The sequence below is a fragment of the Panthera leo genome, chromosome B4, assembly GCF_018350215.1.
Source record: "Panthera leo isolate Ple1 chromosome B4, P.leo_Ple1_pat1.1, whole genome shotgun sequence".
Taxonomy (NCBI): domain Eukaryota; kingdom Metazoa; phylum Chordata; class Mammalia; order Carnivora; family Felidae; genus Panthera; species Panthera leo.
In genome coordinates this window covers 69469187-69492968 of record NC_056685.1, presented here as the reverse complement: position 1 = coordinate 69492968, position 23782 = coordinate 69469187, and the positions used below count along the sequence as shown (strand labels likewise).

Genomic DNA, 23782 nt, shown 5'->3' with positions numbered 1-23782 from the left:
TCCTTGGGCGTAACGGCCCGCGCGCTCGGCCCCGTGCACCTCGGAAAGGTAAAAGGCGCTCACCGACTCTGGGCCACCGGGAGACCCCGTAAATGTAGTCGTCCGCTCGTCGCCGCTCGCCTAGGCAGGCACTTCCGGCGCGCTCAAGGACGTAAGCAAGAGCGCCCGCCTCTAGGCCCGCCTCCGGTGCCTGGGTCTAGCTACCGCCAGGAAGAGGCGTTGCTGTCGCTGCTTTCCTACTTTTCCGCGCTTGACCCCTCCCAGGACCCGGGATGCCCAGGCCCCAGCGGGGGACGAGGAAGAGTCGGGGTTGAGCCCAGCTGAGTGGAGGGCTCGCGGTCTAGTCTTTCCGGCCCGCCCCACCTCAAGGTAAACGACTCTTCAGCTGCGGGCTTTCTCCCAGCGAGCCCCTACCCGGACCCGGCCGCCCAAACGATCTACCCCCTCTCCCCCGCCATCCTTTTTATTCCGGGCCATTTATCATTGCCCGCCCTTCGCATTTCTCACCAGAATGGCTAACGTATATTTTCAAACGGGAAACTTTGAAGATGTTGAGTTCCTGAAGTTGTCTAATAAATTCCCCAAAAACATCTCAAGCAGCATCTAGCAGTTCTCCCACTAATCCGCGAATTGGCATGCCTTACAGTCAATATTTTGCTGTTTGTGATGTCCCCTACCCCCCTCTCAAGTACACATCACACAGGCTTTTTAAATCGAAATTTTGAACCTGGTTGAGTACGATATAATTTTCACAGATAATGTGTTTTGTAAAATATGCAATGAAAATTAACGACAAATTATATTTGTAAACTAAGGTACATACACAGGTCAGTATTTTTCAAGGTACTGAAACGTATTCATGTGGTAAAATGTATCAATTATTTAGCAATAATATACAAAATTAATGATTTGAAAGAACTTTACACCATCAGAATATGAGGCTAACATTTTCTCTTAACACCACTTTAGAGAAAAATATTAAAACAACCAAAAAGGTACCAAAATCCAAAGCATTAGTGAAATTGAGCGGCTAAGGTTCCTTCAGAACTACCAAGTTCTTATGTGGTGGGCAAGGTATGAAACCTTATGGAAAAGCACTTTCTTGCTCTTAGCCTGAGAAAAGGTTAAGTTCAGCCTCAGTTTTTTATTCATCTGTTAAATTCATTCTTCCTTCACACCATAATCCAGCACTGGAATGGTTAGTGTAAAGCCTTTACTTAAAAGAACTCTTTTGAGTGGTGTCTGGGGAGAAGAAATTCCTTAATTCATCTAGCTAGAGTCATTGCTTCTAAGCCTAAAAAGTGAGGAAGGTGTATTAAATCTAGCATAATTACATCATTGATTGTCCATATTGGTTTTGGTTGGAATGAAGAATACCTGGTTTAGATTGCTTCTGTGGTTTGTTTTCCTTTTTAGAAATGAGTGGTGGATTGGCCCCAAGTAAAAGCACAGTGTATGTATCCAACTTGCCCTTTTCCCTGACCAACAATGACTTATACCGGGTAAGTAACTTTTAGTACAACTATCTACTGAATTCTCTATCTGAGGTACAAATGTAGCTTAAGCAAACAGTTCTCTTTGGCAAAATTCTTACTAACTACATTACAATGCACTTAAGTCATGAATAGCAAAGACCTCTGTTGCAAACATGAGTAAGTAAAAAAACTGACATTTATATAATTTCCCAGGAAAGTTTGCAGTGAGAATAACAAGTTCGTTATAAACACAGAAGACACAGCTAGCATAATGAAGTGGGAGCAACTTATGATAGGCTGATTTTTCCTGATTGCTAATTTGAGTTTTTGAGATTGGTGGAATAGAGGTTTTGGATGAAAGGGTTGATAAAAGCAAACAGACCCCTTTACTAAACCTCAAATTCTGAAAGGGTATTTTAATTTATATATATGGTTGAAATTTAACAGCTTAATAAATGTTATTTTCAATTCAGGATAGGGGTGATTGAGGAAGGAAAATCCAACATCTTCTTTCTCCTCTCCACCTTACAGAGAACAAAATTTCCTGCTGTCCCTGTCCTGCAGATGAGTAGTTGAGAGGAAGTGGAAGGAATAACATGAATCCTTTCTTCCAAGTGTGCCCTCTACTCTGCTTCTTTGGGTAGATGTTAAATACAGAGATGCTGCATAGGTGATACATAGTATTTGATTAATTAGTTAATTGAGATAGCTTGCGCCTCAAAGCACAGAGGAGAAAATGAACTCCAGCTTCTTTTGCATCAAAACAGAGATGTGTCTGTATTTATTGAAAACTTAACCTATGCTGAGCACTCTTAGTACCAAGAACACAGCAATGAACAAAAAGATGAAAATCTATCTTGGGACTCATAACATAGCAAGATAAAAAAAAAAAAGATGTGAAATATAAAAAAGTCAAATGATATTATTACTTGGATACTAAATTAATGCTGTTAGGTGCTGAGGAGTAAAAATAAAGGAGGCCAGGGGTGACTGAGTGGCTCAATTGATTAAGCTTCCGACCTTGGCTCAGGTCATGATCTCACAGTTTGTGAGTTCAAGCCCCACATCAGGCTCTGTGCTGACAGCTCAGAGCCTGGAGCCTGCCTTGGATTCTGTCTGTCTGTCTGTCTCTCTCTCTCTCTAAATAAACATTTGAAAAAAATAAAAGGTTATTAAATGTTAGGTCGGGAATGGAGGTAAAATTTTACAGGGACAGTCTAAAGCCCTTATTGAGAAGGTGACTTTTGAATAAAAACCTAAAGAAAGTAAAAAACAGCTGTGTGGATGTCTAGGGGAAAAGCATTTCTGGCACAGAGTAAATCAAGTGGAGAGAAGAGGAAGGGCAATCAGAGGGAGTTAAGACCGTGCAGGGGTGCCTTGTAGGGCCTATATACATCATGGTAAGGACTCTGAGTGAAATGAGAAGCCATTAGAAAGTGTTATACAGAAAACTGTATTGGTCTTCAAAATTCAGTGTTGCTAACACTGCAGTCCAGTTATACTACATTCCAGGATTACACAACTTAATGATAAAACTCAATTTATTATTGATTGTGTAGACATCAATGTATTCTGAAAGGCTTTTCTAAGACATAATAAATAGGAACTATTAGTATATAGGTAATGGCTGAAACAGAAATAGATGAGATTGCTTAGGGTGAAAATGCAGAAGTAAAAGGAAAGATAGGGCCCAGGTATAAAGAACTACCAACGAAAGGATGGGCGGAAAAACAGACTGATGGGAATGGATTTTTTCATTACAGAAGCTTTTCTGTTTCATGTTTTGTTTTCTAAGCAGTCTAAGGATCTGTCTTCTGAAATAGTGATTGCTTAATGGGGTAGACTAGGAATAATGATATCCCACAGCGCTGATATTTACAGCACATGGTTTCTCTAGGGCTGTGGTGGGGTTGATAGTTGCCATGGATATGCCACAGAGACACAGCAGCTGTGCAGTGTGCACCTTCAGGGTTCCACACATAAAGAGTGGGGTTGTTTCTCTATCTCCCTGGGCCTGCTTTATAGAATAAAGGCTAAAAGTTTTCGCAAGCTTTAACAAAGAATGTGGTCAATTTATACAACCTGAAAATTTAATGTTTCTTATGATTTTAAATTAACTTGTAAATTATTTTGTGGTCTTTTGTTTCAGATATTTTCCAAATATGGCAAAGTTGTAAAGTAAGTATTCACGTCAAATTTTGAAACTTCATTTAAAAGTTTATCTGAATTTACTTTTCCATTTTTTTAAGATTTATTATTTTTCATTAAAAAAGATATTTGATACAGTAAAGAAAAATACTGCTATTAACATTTTTATGTATAATTCGGTCATTTTTCTGAACATATAAACATGTATAGATAATTTTTTAAAGACTCAATTCTATATGTGCAATTTTGTTGTCTTTTTAAATTTTTTTTTATGTTTATTTTTGACTAGGAGAGAGAGCGCAAGTGGGGGGTGGGAGGGGAGGCAGACAGGGAGACACAGAATCTGAAGCAGGCTCCAGGCTCTGAGCCGTCAGCACAGCACCTGATGCAGGGCTCGAACTCCTGAACCATGAGATCATGACCTGAGCCAAAGTCGGACACTTAACTGACTGAGCCACCCAGGTGCCCTGTTGTCTTTTTTTAAACTTGACATTATACTATAAACGTGAGGTGAAAGATACACCCTCATATTTAAGGATTTCTTGGTGTTGCTTTATATATCATAATTTATTTAAACAACACAATTTCTTACCATATTACTAAGAATTAAAACTGATTCTTTCATACAATAGAAGACATAAAGGCTCTGATTAAGTACATATTTTGGTTACTAAAAGGTATGTTATCAAGTATACCAAGTATTTCGATGCTTATGACATGCAAAGTGCTTATGAGACTGATAAATAGAAAATATATTCTCTGGCTTTCATAGAAAGATTAGAGATCCAGCTGGAAAGACTGCAAAAATGGTAGAGATGATAATATCAGTTGGGGCTGAAAGTTACAGAAGGACCATAGGAACTTCTCATATTTAATTCACTATTTTATTTTTTTAAGTTTATTTTGAGAGAGCATGAGCAGTGGGGGCAGAGAGAGAGCGGGTGCACACGCACGCACAAGTGGGGAAGGGGCAAAGAGAAAGGGGGAGAGAGAATCCTAAGCAGCCTCCAGGTTGTCAGTACAGAGCCTGACACAGGGCTGGAACTCTCAAACCGAGATCATGACCTGAATCGAAATCCAGAGTTGGATGCTTAACTGACTGAGCCACCCAGGCACCCCTAATTCACTATTTTAAATCAATCGTGCAACTATATTATGGGGCAAAGAAGTGAAAGCAAGATATTATCATTCTGACTATCTTAAAACCAGCATATATTTGGTAGAAATTTAATATTGTATTTAAAAATCCCAAGAATTTAGAGCATATTTATCTTGGCCAGTCATTTTTTTTTCTAGCTTTGGATAAATGGATGTTAAACAGTTGGAAGTTCATTTGCATCCTGAAGTTAACTTCTTTTAAACTTGCTCTTTTACTAACAAAATCATCAAAAATGCTTCTGGGTAAATTTTGGGTCTTTAGAGTTTTGAAAAATCATTATCAGTCAAAGCACTAATAATGATATTTAACAATGAGCACATAAATATGCTAGGCATCGTTCTAATCTTCTTACATATATTAACTCATTAAATTCTCACAACTACCTTTTAAGGTAAATACTATTAGTATCCTAATAATATAAATAACAAAACTGAAGCACACAGTAAACCTAAAATCATATTGCCAGTTAGTGGTGCAGACAGGATTTGAAATCTAACAGTTTTATTTCAGAGCCTACTCCTTTAACCATATTGTTACCTCTCCTTGGTTTTTCTCATCTGTCAGAATCTCTGAATGAATTTCCATACAAATATATAATTATGAACCATGAGAATTGTATGAAGTCAAAGACAGAGTTATAAGCACCTATAACAGAGAAGACCTGATCTAATCAGGATAGTCAGGGTAGGTTTACCTGGGTCCGTATCCTTTGAATTGGAACTACAGGCTGAGTAAAAGGTGGGCAAAAAGAATGGGAAGAACATTTTAGGTAGAGGGAATGGCTTGTGCAAAGGCCTTGGGGCAAGAGAAAAATGAGATCCAGAAACAAAAGGCCAGGGGCACCTGGGTGGCTCAGTCAGTTGAGCATCTGACTTCAACTCAGGTCATGATCTCTGGATTTGTAGGTTTGAGCCCCATGTCAGGCTGTCTGCTCTCCGCACAGAACCCGCTTTGGATCCTCTGTACCCCTCTTTCTCTGCCCCTCCCCCTCTGGTGTGCGCATGTGTGCGCGCATGCGCTTGCGCTCTCTCTCTCTCAAAAGTAAACATTTTTAAAAAAGGAAACAGAAGGCCAATAGGACTAAAGATGAGTAAACAAGAGGGAGAGAGCACAAGATGAGTCTAGAATGGAAACAGGCTCCTAATCTTTCTCTTTGGCCATGTTGAATACCAGGAATTCACTGGTAAACAATTTTAAATGAGAGAGTGACATAATTTGAATTTTTAGAAGCTTATTCTGGCTTCATTGTAGAAATTAGAATGGAGGGAAACAAGAGCATATGCTGGGAGATCAGTCAAAAAAGCTATAATCATAGCTCAGGAGAGAGATATGGACTAAGGTGGTGTAGGTGGAAAAGTAGAGGCTGGTCAGATTTGAGAGATCATTAGGATGTAAAATGGGTAATACTTAGTGATGTATTTACTTTGTATGTAAGGGTTAGGTGAGTGAGAAGGAGGTGTTACGACAACACTGAGGTTTCCCAGAATAATACCTGCTTCATATTATGACCTTAAATGAGTACTTCTCATGCTAGAAACGTGGGAATCATCCTAGATTTGTGCTTTTGAATCTTTGGTGTAATAATTATTTTCTGTTACTGTAGAAGATACCTCTTTCAAAATAGTGTATTATAATTCGTTTATAGGTCTCTCTACCTCTAGACTCTAAGCTTTTTTCTGAAAGTAAAAACCTTGTTCAATGGCCTTTAATTATCAATGCTTATAGTGCTTAGGCTTGAGGCTAATAGAGTGACTGGCTAACCACATGAATAAACAAACAGATGCACTTTTTGAAAAACCAGTTTCCTATTTTTTTTCATGTGAATAAGAAGCTATGTTGATTTTAATTATTAAATTTTTATGTTACTGAATAATGTCTATACACTGAAAATTCAACTAATTGAAAACATAAAAACTAAAACATCCTGTTACATTAATCCAGATGCATTACATCCATCTGTAGCAAGCACTGAAATATTTTCTTTAAAAAATATTTTAATTTTAATTTTTAACAGGCTTTATATTTTAGAGTAGTTTTAGGTTCACAGAAAAAAATGAGTGGAAAGTACTGAGATTTCCTATATTCTCCATACCTCCATATACAGACTCCCTCCTTCACTCTCAAAGTCTCACACTAGAGTGATGCATTTGTCACAATCAATGAACTACGTTTCCACATTGTTATCATTCAATGTATAGTTTACGTTAGTGGCCACTCTTGGTGGTGTATGTTCTGTGGGTTTGGACAAATGTATAAGTACTAGCATCTACCATTATAGTATCATCCAGAGTAGTTTCACTGTCTTAAAAGCCATGTGTGCTCTGCCTATTCATTCATCTCTTCCCTACACCTGGCAACCACTGATCTTTTTAATGTTCACAGTTTTGCTTTTTCCAGAATATCAGAGTTGGAATCATATAGTATATAGCCTTCTCATATTGCCTTCTTTCACTTAGTAACATGCATTTAAGGTTTCTCCATTTGTTTCTATGGCTTGATAGCTCATTTCTTTTTGGGAACTGAATAATATTCCTATTTCATTGTCCAGATGCACTACAGTTTATTTATCCATTCATTAACTGAGAGACATCTTGGTTGCTCTCAAGTTTTGGCAATTATGACTAAAGCTGCTATGAACATCTGTGTGCAGGTTTTTGTGTGGACCTAAGTGTTCAAATTGGGTAAATACCAAGTAGCATAACTGCTGGATAATGTGATATGAGTATGTTTCACCAAATTATCTTCCAAGGTGGCTGCGCCATTTTGCCTTCCAACCAGCAAGGAATAAGAGTTCCTGTTGCTCCCCATCTTGGCAGCATGTTGTCAGTGTTCTGGATTTTGGCTATTCTAATAAAGTTTAGTGGTGTGTCATTGTTTTAATTTATAATTCCCTAATGACATATGATGCTAAACTTCTTTTCATATACTTATTTGCCATCTGTATATATTCTCTGATGAAGTTCAACCCTTTAGGCTATTTTTTAATTGGGTGGTTTTTCTTATTGTTGAATTTTTTTTTAATTTAATTTTTTATTTTTTTAAATTTACATCCAAAATAGTTAGCATATAGTGCAACAATGATTTCAGGAGTAGATTCCTTAATGCCCCTTACTCATTTAGCCCATCCCCCCTCCCACACCCCCTTCAGTAACCCTCAGTTTGTTCTCCATATTTATGAGTCTTCTGTTTTGTCCCCCTCCGTTTTTATATTCTTGTTTCCCTTCCCTTATGTTCATCTGTTTTGTCTCTCAAAGTCCTCATATGAGTGAAGTCATATGATTTTTGTCCCTCTCTGACTAACTTCACTTAGCATAACACCCTCCAGTTCCATCCACATAGTTGCAAATGGCAAGATTTCATTCTTTTTGATTGCCGAGTAATACTCCATTGTATATATATAGCACATCTTCTTTATCCATTCATCCATCGATGGACATTTGGGCTCTTTCCATACTTTGGCTATTGTTGATAGTGCTGCTATCAACATGGGGGTGCATGTGTCCCTTCGAAACAGCACATCTGTATCCCTTGGATAAATGCCTAGTAGTGCAATTGCTGGGTCATAGGGTAGTTCTATTTTTGGTTTTTTGAGGAACCTCCATACTGTTTTCCAGAGTGGCTACACCAGCTTGCATTCCCAACCAGTTTCCTATTTGTATCTATATTTTTGTTTTTACATACTGAGCTAGGCTTAATAGAGGTTACAGAGGCAATCTTCAAGGAGTTTATATTAAAATAGGTCTGATGAGGCATGATTTATACGTAGATTTCAGTAGAGACTAGCAGAAAGGAGGAGAAATTATTTCCAGGTAAAGAGATTGGAGAACTGACAAGTTCTGAACTCTGAAGAATGAGTAAATGTTTAATGGACAAAGATTGAGAGTTGAAAGGAGATAGAAGCCATGTGAATAAAGGTACCAATTTGGAATAGTACAGGCCATGCTCCATAAACATCAAGTAGTTTTTTGTGGCTAGACCTCATAGTTGTGAGTGAGAAGTAGTGAAAGATGAGGGAAGTGGGAGCCAAATCATAATGGATATTGATTACAGGACCAAGACATACACAAATTGAAGAAACAAAGATTTTTGAGCAAAAGAATGACATGATTTTATTTAGTCCTTCAATAAAAACTCTCAGTAGCATATGAGAGCATTAATATCAAGGGAACTAGTAAGAATACACTATTGAAACAGCAGTGCCATTGTGGACAAAGCTGTGGGAATGAAAAAAGGGACAGATGAGAGACATCATTAACTGAGGATGACTTTGAAAACGAACACTTCTGAAACTGTGCTTTAGGAAAAATGATTAACGACTTTAGTTGACCTTCACAAACATGCAGATTCCAAAAAGTTAAAGATTTTCATATTTCTTTCAAAATTAGTTAAAAAGGTTCCAGATATCCTCAGTTAACTGTGGTAACTCTAAACAAGCTTTGTCAAGTGTTTGGCTTTTCTTCTTTCCTTCTAAGCCTAATGAATAACAGATGCACTCTTCTTAGAAACTAAACCGTTTTGCCCATTTTTCCCTAAATTATTTCAACTTATGTTCCCTTTTTGAATGAAAAAAAGTACCCCTTTTTCTTAATATAGTGGCATCTTTTTCCAGTTTCATTCCAGTTGCTATATAAGTACCTAAACCCAAATTGAAATAGAATAAATTTAAATATGTGAAATGTAATATTAAATAAAATGTCTATTTATTTACTTGGGTCCTCCTGTCCTGTTAATTCAGGTTTTAGAAAATTATTAAGCTTTGTCTGGAACCCTTTTTTTTTTTTTTTAACTGTTTGGAAATAATCACAAATTTATTAAAAAGTTACAAAAATAGTACAAAGAACATCCAAATATCCTTTACCCAGATTCACCCATTAACATTTTGCCCCATTTACTTTATCATTGGTCCTCTCTCTCGTGTAAGTGTGTATGTATGCGTATATATGTATGTATATACATGTGTATGTATCTGTATAGATATACAGTTTGTTTTTGTGAGTTATTTGAGGGTAAGTTACAAACATCATCACCCTTTACTCCTAAATACTTTAGTATGTATTTCCTAAAAAATAGGGTTATAATATCATGTAATCACAGTATGGTTACCAAATCCATAAATGTATACTGATAAAATACTTTTATTGAATCAATTATCCATGTTCCAGTTTTGTCAGTTGACCTAATAATGTCCCACATAGAATTTTTCTCGTATAGTACAGTCAAGAATTAGGGGTTAATTTTAACTGTCCTATTTTCTAGCCCCCCTTAATTTGGAACATTTATAAAGAATATAGTTCTCTCTCATCTTGGTTTCCCTCTCATTTTGTATTTTCCTGATGCTGCCTCATGATTACATTGGAGTTCTATGTACTCTTGGCTGGTAACTGCCTAGGTATTGTTGTATTCTGGAGTTTCAGTCGGGATCCATACAGTGTGCGTGTCCCTCATTAGTGCTAATTTTGATCACCTAGTCAAGGTGTAATTTCTCCACTGTATAATTACTTTTTTCCCCTTTGCAACTGATAAGCAGTTTGTGAAAAACATTGTTAACATAATGTAAATATCTTGTTCCACATAAAAATTTCATTTAAATTGAGTATTTGTTCATCAACAAATCATCTACTTGCCTGATCCAGTCTTTACTGTGATTGTGGTGATCTTCCAAATCTAGCACTTCTTTTGACATTCTGCTGTAAGTGAAAACCCTCCCTTCTCCCCCATTTATTTATTTAATATGGACTTATAAATTACTACTTTTTTCTGTGGCTTATTAATAAGTACTTAATATTATTTTGGTACTCAAATTGTCCTAGATTTGGCCAGTCTGAGCTCCTTTAAGCTGGTTTCTGTATTCCTGTGCCATGCCCCATCATTTCTTTTAATTTTTTTTTTTAATGTTTATTTTTGAGAGAGACAGAGCACGAGCAGGGAATGGGCAGAGAGAGAGGGAGACACAGAATCTGAAGCAGGCTCCAGGTTCTGAACTGTCAGCACAGAGCCAGACGCAGGGCTTGAACTCATGAACTGTGAGATCATGACCTGAGCCAAACTCAGTGCTCAACCAACTGAGCCACCCAGGTGCCCCTCTTTTTTTTTTTTTTTTTAAGTACTTCCTTTCCGGCATAACAAGATGTTCCATGTTCATCTTGTTCCTACCCTATCCCAGCCTTGGAATCAGCTGTTTCTCCAGAGAGCCCTATTGAACATTGATTTTTAAACTATATTTAATGATACATAATGAGCAAGGGGGCACCTGGGTGGCTCAATCAGTTAAGCATCCGACTTCAGGTCAGGCGATGAACTCTCAGTTGGTGGGTTCGAGCCTCACGTCAGGTTCTGTGCTGACGGCTCAGGGCCTGGAGCCTGCTTCAGATTCTGTGTCTCCCTCTTCTCTCTGCCCCTCCCTGACTTGTGCTCTGTCTGTCTCTCTCTCTCAAAAATAAACATTAAAAAAAATCTTTTTTAAAAAACGAAGAAAAAAATGAGCAAGGGTCACAAGGACTAGGGATGTGTAAAGGGTCAGGAGAAAGAACAGTCTCTGGTCTTATCATCATCCCTATCACTTAGGTATCTTGGATGGTACAGCTAGGAACTACAGAACTGGAGATTCTTAAAGGTGATGGGGATTAAGGAGTGCACTTGCTGTGATGAGCACTGGGTGTTACATGGAAGTGTTGAATCACTACATTGTACACCTGAAATCTAATATTACACTGTATGTTAAATAACTGCAATTTAAATAAAAAACTTTTTAAAAAAGAAAATATAGTTAGATTCTAAAACCTATGAAAAATAATTTAAGTAAATCAATTTACTTTTGCATAAAAGAGAACACCTCAATTTTTGTTTTTTCCTTTGGAGGGAATTAGTGGAAAAAAGGGATTATGCTTACTCTTCAAGATTCTGTTCTCTCTATAATCTCTTTACTTCATTCTCCAATCTCTGATTAATGTTTGACTTTTCAGGTACTTCTTAGATGTGTTCACTTTTGTTAAAGCATTGTCACGTTTTCTCATTTCCATTCTTCTTGATATCCCGTAACTTGAAGAAATAGTTGATTTATCAGCCATATATAATTTCTCTTTGTAAATGCTTTACTAACCCTTTTTTGAATACTTCAATGTTCCAAGTGTCCATTAATGTTTTTATTTATTGCTGCCTCATTTAAAAAAAAATTTTTTTTAATGCTTATTTATTTTTGAGAGAGACAGAGCACAAGCAGGACAGGGGTAGAGAGAGAGGGAGACAGAATCCAAAGCAGGCTCCAGGCTCTGAGCTATCAGCACAAAGCCCAACACGAGGCTCGAACCCATGAAACGTGAGATCATGACCTGAGCTGAAGTCAGTCGCCCAACTGACTGAGCCACCCAGGTGCTCCAGCTGCCTCATTATTTTTAACTGGCTATTTGTTTATGCTTTAAGGGTTACTATAATGAAAGATAAAGATACCAGGAAGAGCAAAGGAGTTGCATTTATTTTATTTTTGGATAAAGACTCTGCACAAAACTGTACCAGGGCAATAAACAACAAACAGGTAAGCCATTCATTCCCAGCAAGATTTTTAATCCAAAAGGCTTTGTGTTTATCCAGACCAAAAATGTGGGGTTACAGTGGATGGTCAAGTCATGGATATCAATAGATTCTGAGGGTATTTATTTAACTTCTAGAAAAGAGGTCAAACTGTATTTGGTTCCATAAATACTGGCAGAATCTAAGGAATAAGAATCTATTCTACAGGATGTTATTTGTCACACCGGAGTAGGCAATTGCTAAAGTAATCTAAAATGGAATTGAAGGTTTAAGGAAATGGAATCAAATAACTAGTTTTAGGTTTCAATGAAATACATCCTTCTGCATTTACGTTTTTCTCTGGTTTAGTTATTTGGTAGAGTGATAAAAGCAAGCATTGCTATCGACAATGGAAGAGCAGCTGAGTTCATCCGAAGACGAAACTACTTTGATAAATCTAAGTGTTATGAATGTGGGGTGAGTATACCTAAAACTTAATGTAATTTTCCATAGTTTATTTTAAGGTATTTTTCACATCAGTGTTTTATTTGTGCTCTCTAAAATTTCTGGCTTACTAAAACCAGGTTATGAAAGTTGTCTTACTTTGGGACTATCAACTCGTGTAAGAAAACTCCATTGAAATGTAGTATGTAAAGATAACCTGAGTTGGGTAATATAGAGTGGTATTTTCTCCAGTTTCTAAATCTTTAAAAACTGTTAAATTAAGAAGTGCTAGACTAGTTACTTACTTTGTCTTGAAAAATTTTTGTGACCCATAAATTTGTGTAATAATAGGATACTGTTTGTGTCTATAATAGTTTGCCAATGTTTAAGCATCACAGTTCAGTATAAACACTATCATATGACCAACCTATCCTGAATGAGATACTGTATTTTAAAACTTGGGAGTTTTTTTTTCTACTTAGTACTGCAGATGCTTGTAACTGAACTATCACCAAGTTTTCTTGCCTAGTTCTTATAGTTTGTCATTACCCCTTTAAACTTTTGGTGAGTAGGAAAAATATAATGACAAGGCCCATAATAATGATGGTACCACAAGAATATCAGTCTAGGGCTTGTTGTCAGTTTCCCAAATGCCTATATAAAATATTTTTAAAAAAGAGTCCGGAGGTATTAATGGGGAAATGGGGAGAGGTTTACTGAGAGCCATTTTCCTGGCTACAAAATCACATGGAAGATACAAAGAAATAGGTTGGGGTCCTTTCCTTCACTGCCACACTCAACACCTTGTTCCCTAAAGATATATATAAACAGACGGATGGATGGTATAACCTGTCAATTCCTGTGATTCTAACACCTCTTAAGTTAATGTTATAAAAATTGTGTTCCAGATCCTGAGTTTTGTTAAGAAAGAAAGGAAGGGAAGGGTAGTTATGGTTAGATAGATTCGTCAGAAATCCTGGATGAATCTGTTAATCTTTTTGGTTTGTGGATGCATAAATTTGTTATATTATACTTTGTACATTTTTATACTTCTTAAATTTTCCCCTTCCCCAAATCTGTATACATTTATTTAGCCTGGTTTTCCCTTAAGTTACTTCTCTCTGAAACTGTTCTTATATATGGAGTATGTTGACATTATTCCAAAAACAGTTTGGAAAATGCTTGTCTAAGTGCATTCACTTAGCAGTTCATTAACAGTAACATCTCTTGCATTCAGCCATATCCCAAGATATATAAAGTACACAGTCTATTTAATGCTTTCTAAAATGTACTTGAAAAGCATGATTATTTTTCTCTTCTATTGTTCTAATCCTGGCTCAGTCTCTCCCCACACCCTTACTCTTACATATCACTTCTTCAGTGTATTTAGTGAGCTAATGTTCAGATTATAGTTCATTGTGTTATGTTTTACAGCTCAACCATGTTATACCTCATTATAATAGTATGGGTAGTCTAGCCACAAATGTAATTGTAATTTGTCTACTAGCCACATTAAAAAAAGAAACAGGCAAAAATTAATATCTTTTTATATCATAACCCAGTATATATCCAAAATATTATCATTTCAATATGTAATTAATATTTTCAAAAATTAAGGTATTTTATATTCTTTTTTCTTCAAAATCCAATATGTATTTTACCCTTACAGTGTATATCAATTCAGACAAGTTCTAAGTAGCCACAGAGAATCACAGTTAATGGCTAACAACAATTGGACAGTGCAGGTATAATCCAGATATGAAAGGAGCAAAGTGAAATTAATGGGAAAAAAGAAAATAAAAATAAAAATTCAAATTAAAAAAAATTTTTAAAAATAAAATGGGAAAGTGAGGAAGACTTTAAATTTTCCATTTGTTTTTAAACCAATGGGTTTCAATTCAATGTCATCTCCTCCATAAAGTCTGCCTTGGTAATTCCAAATCAGAAATCTCTTCCTCTCTTAAGTTTCCACAGCACTCCATCCACTAGAAAGTAAATCACCCTGTACTGCAGCTGAGATAACTGGGTAAATAGCAGAAATAAGATTCTGATGCTTTCATAGCAGTTGATTTTTTTTTTATTATTCCAAGTACAGAGGATGTCACATTATAAGTGCAGGTAAATATATGAACTATCAGTCTATGGTCTTCAAATTATGAGTAACAGGTAATTTTGAAGAGCATTTCATTGTAGGTACACGTGGGTATGGTTGATCATAAAAAATGGCCTCGGTACTCATTCCTCCAATTAAGAGTCAGGGTCTATGTCCATGTTTCTTGAATATGGATTTATGAATTGTTTTGAACAATAAAATGTAGCTAAAAAATAAAAAATAAACCAATGGTAAGCAATGTATTGGAAGTTAATAGGAAAGTTTTGTCCTATTTTATCAAATAATAAGTTAAAATTTTTACATTAAGATAGATGGTCCATTTAAACTTTGAATTGTTTTATACCCTGAATCTTGAGACTTAAGATGTTTGAAGAGGGGCACGTGGGTGGCTCAGTTGATTGGGCGTCCGACTTCAGCTCAGGTCACGATCTCACAGCTCATGAGTTCAAGCCCCATGTCCAGCTCTGTGCTAACAAGCTCAGAGCCTAGAGCCTGCTTCCAATTCTGTCTTTCTCTCTCTCTGCCCCTCCTCTGCTCAAACCGTCTCTTTCTGTCTCAAAAAATTAATAAATGTCAAAAATTTTTTTAAAAAATAAAATGAGGGGCACCTGGATGGCTCAGTCAGTTGAGCGTCCGACTTCAGCTTGGGTCACGATCTCACGGTCTGTGAATTTGAGCCCCGCATCGGGCTCTGGGCTGATGGCTCAGAGCCTGGAGCCTGCTTCCGATTCTGTGTCTCCCTCTCTCTCTGCCCCTCCCCCGTTCATGCTCTGTCTCTCTCTGTCTCAAAAATAAATAAACGTTAAAAAAAAAATAAAAAATAAAATAAAATGAAATGTTTGAAGGAAGAATACTTCTTTTGTTCTTAGTAAAACTACTAAAATATTCTTTTATTGTTAAGGTAGTTTATTGGTGGTTATAACATCATAATCTCTTTCTTTTAAATATTAAAGTAGTGGGTTGTATTATTTCTTAATATATATACTCCTAGTGTGACAATATTCCTTTTTAAGTTCCAAAGCCTTCAGTCATAGGGTACCAGGCAAGTTTCCATTAATAACATACAAATACAGCTCTTCTCTTTTCCTTTTTAACATGAAACAAAAGGAAAGTGGACATTTAAGTTATGCCTGTCCTAAAAATATGCTTGGAGAACGTGAACCTCCAAAGAAGAAAGAGAAAAAGAAAAAAAAGAAAATTCCTGAACCAGAAGAAGAAATGTATGTATATCTACTCTTACTAAATACATTACTGTATTTTTTCTGTCTTTTTACTATTGGTTGAGCACATTCTGATTTTTTTGTTTTTAATAATTTAGTGAAGAAGTAGAAGAAAGTGAAGATGAAGGGGAAGATCCTGCCCTTGACAGCCTTAGTCAGGCCATAGCTTTCCAGGTACTAAACCGTTCTTTTAAAAATGCTATTGCTGCCTTGGGTTCATGGTCTTATATTTCTTGCTTGCTTTATTGATCATTTCATGGCAACCTTCATCTCTCCCCTTTACCTCTTTAAGAGACAGGCTGTTTCTCTCTGGTCTTTAGGGCGGTGTGATAGAAAAATTCCCATTGGGTCTTTCTAGATTTTAAGGGCCCCACAACATTTTTAAATTATTATTATTATTTTAAATGTTTATTTATTTATTTTGAGAGAGAAAGCATGAGCAGGGGAGGAGCAGAGAGAGAGAGAATCCCAATCAGGTTCCACACTGTCAGCATGGAGCCTGACGCAGGGCTCAATCTCAAACCATGAGATCACGACTTGAGCCAAAATCAACAGTCAGTAGCTTAGCAGACTGAGCTACCCAGGCACCCCAGACCCTACAACATTTTCAGTATCTTATTATAATTTCATTATGGAATTGAGCAGAACTATTTGATTAAAGTGAGTTTAGCTGAATGGAGAAGATTTTATTAAATCAAAGATAGGTTTTAAATGAAGCTTCACTTAGCAAACCAGAAACACAGTTTTGACCATTAAAGGTCCTAATACAAGTATATGAAACTTGATAAGGCCATATAATCTTCTAATATCTATAAAGTTATTTTGTTTTAATGTCTGTAGTTAATAAATTACAAACACATGCATTATTTTTCCTTTTAGTTAAGTGATGTCATATTTTATATAACATTTCCACCTCAAGCAAGGATGGAAAGTAGGCTTCATTTAATGTCCCTGTTAGAAATTGCTTAGAATAATTTTGAGTAACACAGTGAATCTGGGACATAACTTGGGCAGGTGGGATATTCTGATGAAGTAGAATGTCTGCATGAGCTGGAAGGTGGGGAGTGTTGGCATTTATGGTGTGTTTTTGCCATGTTTTGAAATAATGCACTGTAAATAAACATTCCTGGTTTGGTTTTGTTTGTTTTCTGAATCACATTCCAGCAAGCCAAAATTGAAGAAGAACAAAAAAAATGGAAACCGAGTTCAGGGGGTCCCTCAACATCAGATGACTCAAGACGCCCAAGGATAAAGAAAAGCACATATTTCAGTGATGAAGAAGAACTGAGTGATTAAAATTATATTTATTATGTAAATATCATTAAATTTTTTAAAAAAATCTTGAGTTCGGTTGGGGACTAAAGATTACTTTTAGAATTTGAACATAAAGAACACTTAGTACCAAATAATTTTTTACTATAAAATAGTTCATAGGAAACTGAAAATAATTTTAAAGTATCATGTTTCTATCTTGCCTTAGAGTAATAAAAATAAAGATTTGGTAGTAACTGTTAATCTTGAAAACAGTTCATTTGAATAAAAAAGAGATCATAATACTATCACAGTATTGCTGTTGTCCTCTCAAGAAAAAAGAGAGGAGGTATTAAAAAGATGTGTTTGAGAAGTTCATTATAAAAGTTTATTCATGTCTGATTGCTTTACATGAAGACTTGAAATAAATTTCATCTTTAAGACAAAAACTTCGTAACTACTGGAAAATGCTGATTTATGGTTATTAAATGTTAATAAAATTTTCAAGAGAATTTTGTTTTTAAATGTGGGTGTTTTGCTATCCTATTTCTTTTAGCTTTATCCCAACCTGGATACATCGTTAATTATCCATAAAGTATAAAGTAGCTTTAAAAGGCTTATAACCAAACACCAATAATTTGTCTGACACACCTTTCGACCAAATTCCATTCATTCCCCAGAAGCAACTAACTTTTTTAGCTGTTTCTTCTCATATGTACATGCATATTGCTATATAAAATACATATATTTCTGCCACTTAATTCATAAAGGAGTAAGGGAGGATTTTTCATTCTCCTATACTACACCCTGCCCTCCTCCATCTTCCCAATATGGCTATGTTAAAACTTTTGGTTAAATTCACAGTTATTGTATTTATTTTATGACCATGTAAATACTTCTGAGTCAATGAGTGTGCTGAGATTAAATTTTTGTAGAATTAATAATTGCCTCATTTTTTCATTATATATCTTTTTATTTATGACTAAATCTTCCTATATCTTCTGCAGATTATTATATGGAAATGGGATTATAGAGCCTTTAATTTACACTTTGTGTATTTCTATATTGATGGAATGCTTTTTAAAAGAACACCCATTTAGGAGCACCTGAGTGGCTCAGTCGGTTAAGCATCCGACATCAGCTCAGGTCATGCTCTTGCAATTTGTGGGTTCGAGCCCTGCGTCGAGCTCCTTGCTGACAGCTCAGAGCCTGGAGCCTGCTTTGGAGTCTGTGTCTCCCTCTGTCTGTGCCCCTTCCCTTCTCACGCTCTGTATCTCTCTCAAAACTAAATATACAAAAAAATAAATAAATTAATTAATTAAAAAAAAAAAAACTAAATATACATTTAAAAAAATTTTTTTAACACCCATTTATTAGTTTTAACTACTAAAAACAATAAAAATATTTCCCCTTTGAAAACTATAAAGCCAATGAAAGTGTTAACCACTCACTAGCAAAGAATCTTCTAGATTTCAATGAGGAAACCAGACTAAATAATTGAGTGGTGGACTCTACTTTTTGTTCCACCCATTAATTCATTAAATTTAAAAGAAAAAAGGGGACAAAGTTTGCAACAAAATACAGGTAAGTTTTTATATGAATACCTTCCGACAGAATAGAAAATGAGCTAGTGAATATGTAGAAAATAAGAACTAAATGAAAAATACCCTTTATCATTAGTTATTTTTACAACCAGTAGAACATTTTTTATCTAATTAAAAAAAAATCAGTGGTGATGAAGATGACTTCAGAGTACTTGTAGTATTGTAAACTGGCTAGTTGCTGAAGGGTAATTTAACAATAAGTGTTAAATATGCTCTATTGTTTAAACCAGAAATTATATTCTGTTTTATCCTCGGGTTCTAGTCAGAAGTACAGGTATTATGTGCAAAGCTATATGTTATTTACAACTCAGAACATAATTAAATGCCAACAAAAAATAAAACATGATATTATCATCCAAAATGATAGATTCTTAGGAAGCATTAAAATGCTTCAGAGAATTCCTAATGGTATGGAAGAATTCTGGATATAATGTCAGTTGCAAAATATCTGTTATGTATAGAGATACGTATATGCATGTGGATGGAAAAAGTTTACTACTAAAGTAGAAATGCATAATAAAGAATAGTTTCTTGCCATTTGCAACAACGTGGAAGGAACTAGAGTATATTATGCTACTCAAAATAAGTCAGAGAAAGACAAATACATGATTCCACTCATGTGGAATTTGAGAAATTTAACGGATGAACATTGGGGGAGGAAAGGAAAATACAAGATGAAAACAGGGAGGCAAACCATAAGAGACTCTTAAATACAGAGAATAAACCAAGGGTTGATGGGATGGTTAAATGGGTGATGGGCATTAAGGAGGGCACTTGGGTTGAGTGCTGGGTGTTAATATGTAAGTGATGAATCACTTGGTTCTACTGAAGCCAAGACTACACTGTATTTTAACTAACTGGAGAATAAAATATATAGATCTAGATATATATAGATATATATAGATATAGATATATAGATATATAATGTATATAGTTTCTTTTGACAGAGATAACACAGTTTCTCATGGCCATGTTGGCTGATGGCCTTGGGCCATTTACTTAACCTGAGTTACTTGAAAAAAAGGTGCAAACAACATGGAAGGACAAGTGTATGGTTTTACTTACTGATGAATACCTAGAACAGTCAAATTCATATAGACAGAAAGTAGACTAGAGGTTACCAGGGACTGGGAGAGAAAGGGGGAAGGGAGTGTTAGCGTTGGGTAGAGTTTCTGTTAGAGATGATGAAAAAGTTTTGGGTATAGATCGTGGCGGTGGTTATACAATGTGAATATACTTTAGTGTCCTGATTGCTTAAAAATTGTTAAAATGCTTAATTTTATCTTATGTATATTTTACCACACAAATGTATAAACATAACTGGTTGAAAATTTTGTGTAAAGAGCAGTTAGGCCCCCAAGACCCTCCCTGTGGATCACCCCTTATTCATGGCAAGCCATGGCATCTGCATTATCCTTTCCCTGCTTATGTCCAAAACACTATCAGATAGGCTCATTCACCTCAGAAGATTGAGGGGTCCTTCCCAGGAGAAAAGATATATAGACACTGGATATTTGGGGCCCGAAAGAAAAAGTTCTAAAGTCCCACAAGTTAATATGCCCAAGGCGGTGGTGGTGATAGATGCTTCTGATCAGCTTTTTAGTGTTTCACATTCAAATATGAATAGATAATCATCAACAAACTTTTGACGAAATCCTCCAACACAATACAGATCCAAATGAATAGGCCAAAAAAAGTGGGGAGCTTAGAGGAGCTGAAGCATTCTGATTTTAAAAATTTATCTGGCCCCATGGGTTTCAGAGAAAGGGGCTATGGACCTGTAATAAACTTGGTGATTTGTAATATGAGAGCATTTGCCAATCAGAAAATGCCCAACTTAATAGATATGTCTTTCCTCCAGCAATCATTTATAAACTCAATTGCTTTTTTTTTTTTTAATTTATTTTATTTTTGAGAGAGAGAGTGCATGAGCATGGGAGGGGCACAGAAAGGGAGAGAGAGAGAGAGAGAAAATCCCAAGCAGACTCCATGCTGTGAGCTCAGAGCCTGAAGCGGAGCTCAAACCCATGATCCTAGGATCATGACTTGAGCTGAAATCAAGAGTTGGACACTCAATTAAGCCACCCAGGTGCCCCTCAGTTGCTTTTTTGACTAGATGTCAATTTTAAAACTGCCAATTAATAATTTTCAGATTATCACAAAAATAAGTTATGGCCAATAATAGAATCCATATAGGTCCCATATAATTAAATGTTAATTCATCTCCTTATTTTATAAGTGTGTGTATATGTAGTACACAATAGTATCATGAAATATATAGGCATTAAAATGTTTAAATAGTAAAACTTTGGCTACCATACCTAGAGAAGTACTTGAAAACTTTATATAGAAGAATATACCATAGGATGGTGCCTGGCTGGCTCAGTCAGTAGAGTGCGACTCTTGATCTCGGGGGCGTGAAGTCAAGCATTCAAGCCTTACATTGGGCATAGAGATTACTTAAAAAAAATTTTTTTTTTTTAAGAGAGTATGTGTGAGCAGGAGAAAGGGGCAGAAGGAGAGAATGAGAATTTTAAGCAGCTCCACAGTGTGGAGTCCAATGCAGGGCTTGATCCCATGAACCTAGGATCATGACCTGAGCTGAAATCAAGAGTTGGAGGCTCAACAAACTGAGCCACCCAGGTGTCCCCCAAAATAATTTTTTTAAAAGAAGAATATGTCAGATCAGTAAAGCATAACTTTAAAATGAGAGGAAGGGTCAATGGGTCACATAACTGAAATACCCAGCTTAAGAAATGGATGAAAGGGTTAAAAATGTAATTAGAAAAAGGGGTGCCTGGGTGCCTCAGCCAGTTAAGCAGGCGACTTCAGCTCAGGTCATGATCTCACAGTTCATGAATTCAAGTCCTGCATTGGGCTCTGTGCTGACAGCTCAGAGCCTGGAGCCTGTTTTGTATTCTGTGTCTCCCTCTCTCTCTCTGTTCCTCCCCCACTCATGTTCTGTGTCTCAAAAATAAATAAAGGTTAAAAAAAATTTTAATGTAATTAGAAATCTATTTGTCTCTTACCACTGCTCTCCTCTGCACTACATTTTCCAACAAGCTTTCTTTATGTTACAGCAAAGATGACCACCAGTATCTCTAAAGCTAGGAATCCTGATAATGAGAACCTTCTTCCCCAACATTTCCAGCAAAAGTCCCAGAAAAAAACCTGTAATTGGCCAGACCTGGATCACAGTCCTGATTCCTGAAGATGAGAAGTCAGGCTCACTCAACCCACACAGACTGAGGGTATTCCTATGCAATGTGGTATCTATTTTCAGTTTGAAACCAATGTGGAAATTACTTATTCTGTCAAAAGAACTTAAAAGAGTATTGAATACTGAAGAAGCTAAGCAGAACATACAGAGGAAATAGAAGTGCAGCAAGAAACAAAAAGAAGCCATTTCCCAAAATAAGCAATTTTCACAGACCATGCAGAACATATCGAAAGAGGGTAAAGCCTCTTTGGAAAGCAGATTGATAACCACTGTTACTCAGAGTAACAAAATAAGTAATTATAGTCAGAGACTGAACCCTAAGTCCACAGAATGCATTGAGCCACTGTCAATTATTTTTAAAAATTCCTTTTATAAGATTCAAATTTTAAGAATCCATACTTATTCTAGATAGAACGGATTAATAATTTGTTAAGATGTGGTACCTAGAATAAGTAGACCAGAAGGAAACAGTTTTTAAAGAAGGTAGTCTTAGATTCCTTTCCAGAAGCATTGCATTTTTCATTAGCACATCTTTCCAGATCCGTGGCTTTATGTGAAACACATAACCTTTTATAAGAAAACGGTATTGTTTGGTTAAAGGCTTTCTGAGTATATTCAAGACAAGTTAAAACAAGCTTTTAGCAAATTATCTGAAAGACAATTTTTATCATATACTTAGCACTATGTATTTAGGCATTGTCCTAAAAACTTCACAAATATAAACTAATTCCTAATTGCCTTTAGGTAGGCATTATTTTCATTATTATATAGATAATAGAATTTGGACACAGAGAGGTGAGGTAATATACCCAAAGTCACGCAGTCAATAAGCACAACAAGGACTTAAATCCAGGTAAACTGGCTCTGGAATCTATACACTAAACTACTATGCTACGATGCTTCCCTTAATAAGTACTAAAACTATACTACTCCCTTATCAATTAGGAGAAGGTGGATTAAATTTATACAATTGTAAATATCTACATATCTGACACTGGAGCACCTATCTACATAAAGCAAAAATTACCTTTGCAATAGCTACCCTGTGAGCTTGACCATTCTTTCTCCTGACTGCTTTAGGACATGCTCCCTCGTCTATTCCAAGATTTTACTTAAATGTCACCTTGTGATCCGTGTCATTTATCATCTTCTAATAACCTATATAATTTACTTATTTATCTTATCTCGCCTACTAGAATGTAAACTCATGAGATCATGGATTTGTTTTGCTCGTTGCCGAATCCCCAAAGCCTAGGACAGGGCCAGATGTGTTTATCAAGTAGGAATGAAATAAACTCTCCTTAATTAAATGAATAAAAAATTACCAGTAGTGGAAGCATAAATAAGATAGCTTAAAAACACGAACTTTGGAACCAAATTGCTTTGGTTTACCATCTGGTTGTGTGACTTTAGTCAAATTACATACCAGAACTGAACCTCAGGTTTTTAATCTGTAAAAATGAGAGAACTGATAATTATCCAACTCCTAGGATTACTGCAAGGATTAATTTATGTAATCCATGTAGCAAGCTACAATATACCTGGCACATACTAAATTCTCAGTAACTATTAGCTAATTTAGAGGCAGTGTAATAAGTCAGGTAAAGTTGTAAATAGGACTTTGTGGACACATGGAAAATTT

At 36.0% G+C, this 23782-nt stretch overlaps 2 protein-coding genes across 17 annotated transcripts in view; one reads left to right on the top strand and one right to left on the bottom strand.

Moving 5' to 3' along the window:
- Positions 1-23782, bottom strand: part of PPHLN1 (periphilin 1) — a 247493-nt gene that overhangs the window by 162031 nt on the left and 61680 nt on the right. Inside the window, exon 1 of one of the 15 annotated variants that reach the window (XM_042946288.1) lies at positions 64-158. The exons of 13 other annotated variants lie outside the window; for them this stretch is intronic. The gene's annotated coding sequence lies outside the window, so the exon portion shown is untranslated. Of the gene's footprint in view, positions 1-63; positions 159-23782 lie in introns of those variants that run through there. One more of the 15 variants, XM_042946277.1, reaches the window with a different exon arrangement.
- Positions 140-18232, top strand: ZCRB1 (zinc finger CCHC-type and RNA binding motif containing 1). Of its 2 annotated transcripts, none has more exons than XM_042946289.1 (8): positions 140-369; positions 1417-1502; positions 3625-3653; positions 12202-12313; positions 12658-12765; positions 15953-16065; positions 16164-16239; positions 17230-18232. In XM_042946289.1, the coding sequence occupies exons 2-8, from the start codon at positions 1419-1421 to the stop codon at positions 17359-17361; spliced, it is 654 nt and encodes a 217-aa protein (XP_042802223.1). In that variant the 5' UTR covers positions 140-369; positions 1417-1418; the 3' UTR covers positions 17362-18232. The 2 variants fall into 2 exon arrangements, with proteins under 2 accessions (XP_042802223.1, XP_042802224.1); XM_042946290.1 differs by lacking the exon at positions 140-369 and adding an exon at positions 5347-5466 and having other exon boundaries at positions 1441-1502.

Bases quoted from the DNA above. Each gene is read 5' to 3' on its own strand.
- ZCRB1 (XM_042946289.1), top strand. From the start codon at position 1,419: ATGAGTGGTGGATTGGCCCCAAGTAAAAGCACAGTGTATGTATCCAAC. The intron at 1,503-3,624 runs GTAAGTAACTTT...CTTTTGTTTCAG, and splicing joins CCAACAATGACTTATACCGG to ATATTTTCCAAATATGGCAA. The intron at 3,654-12,201 runs GTAAGTATTCAC...TTATGCTTTAAG, and splicing joins AAATATGGCAAAGTTGTAAA to GGTTACTATAATGAAAGATA.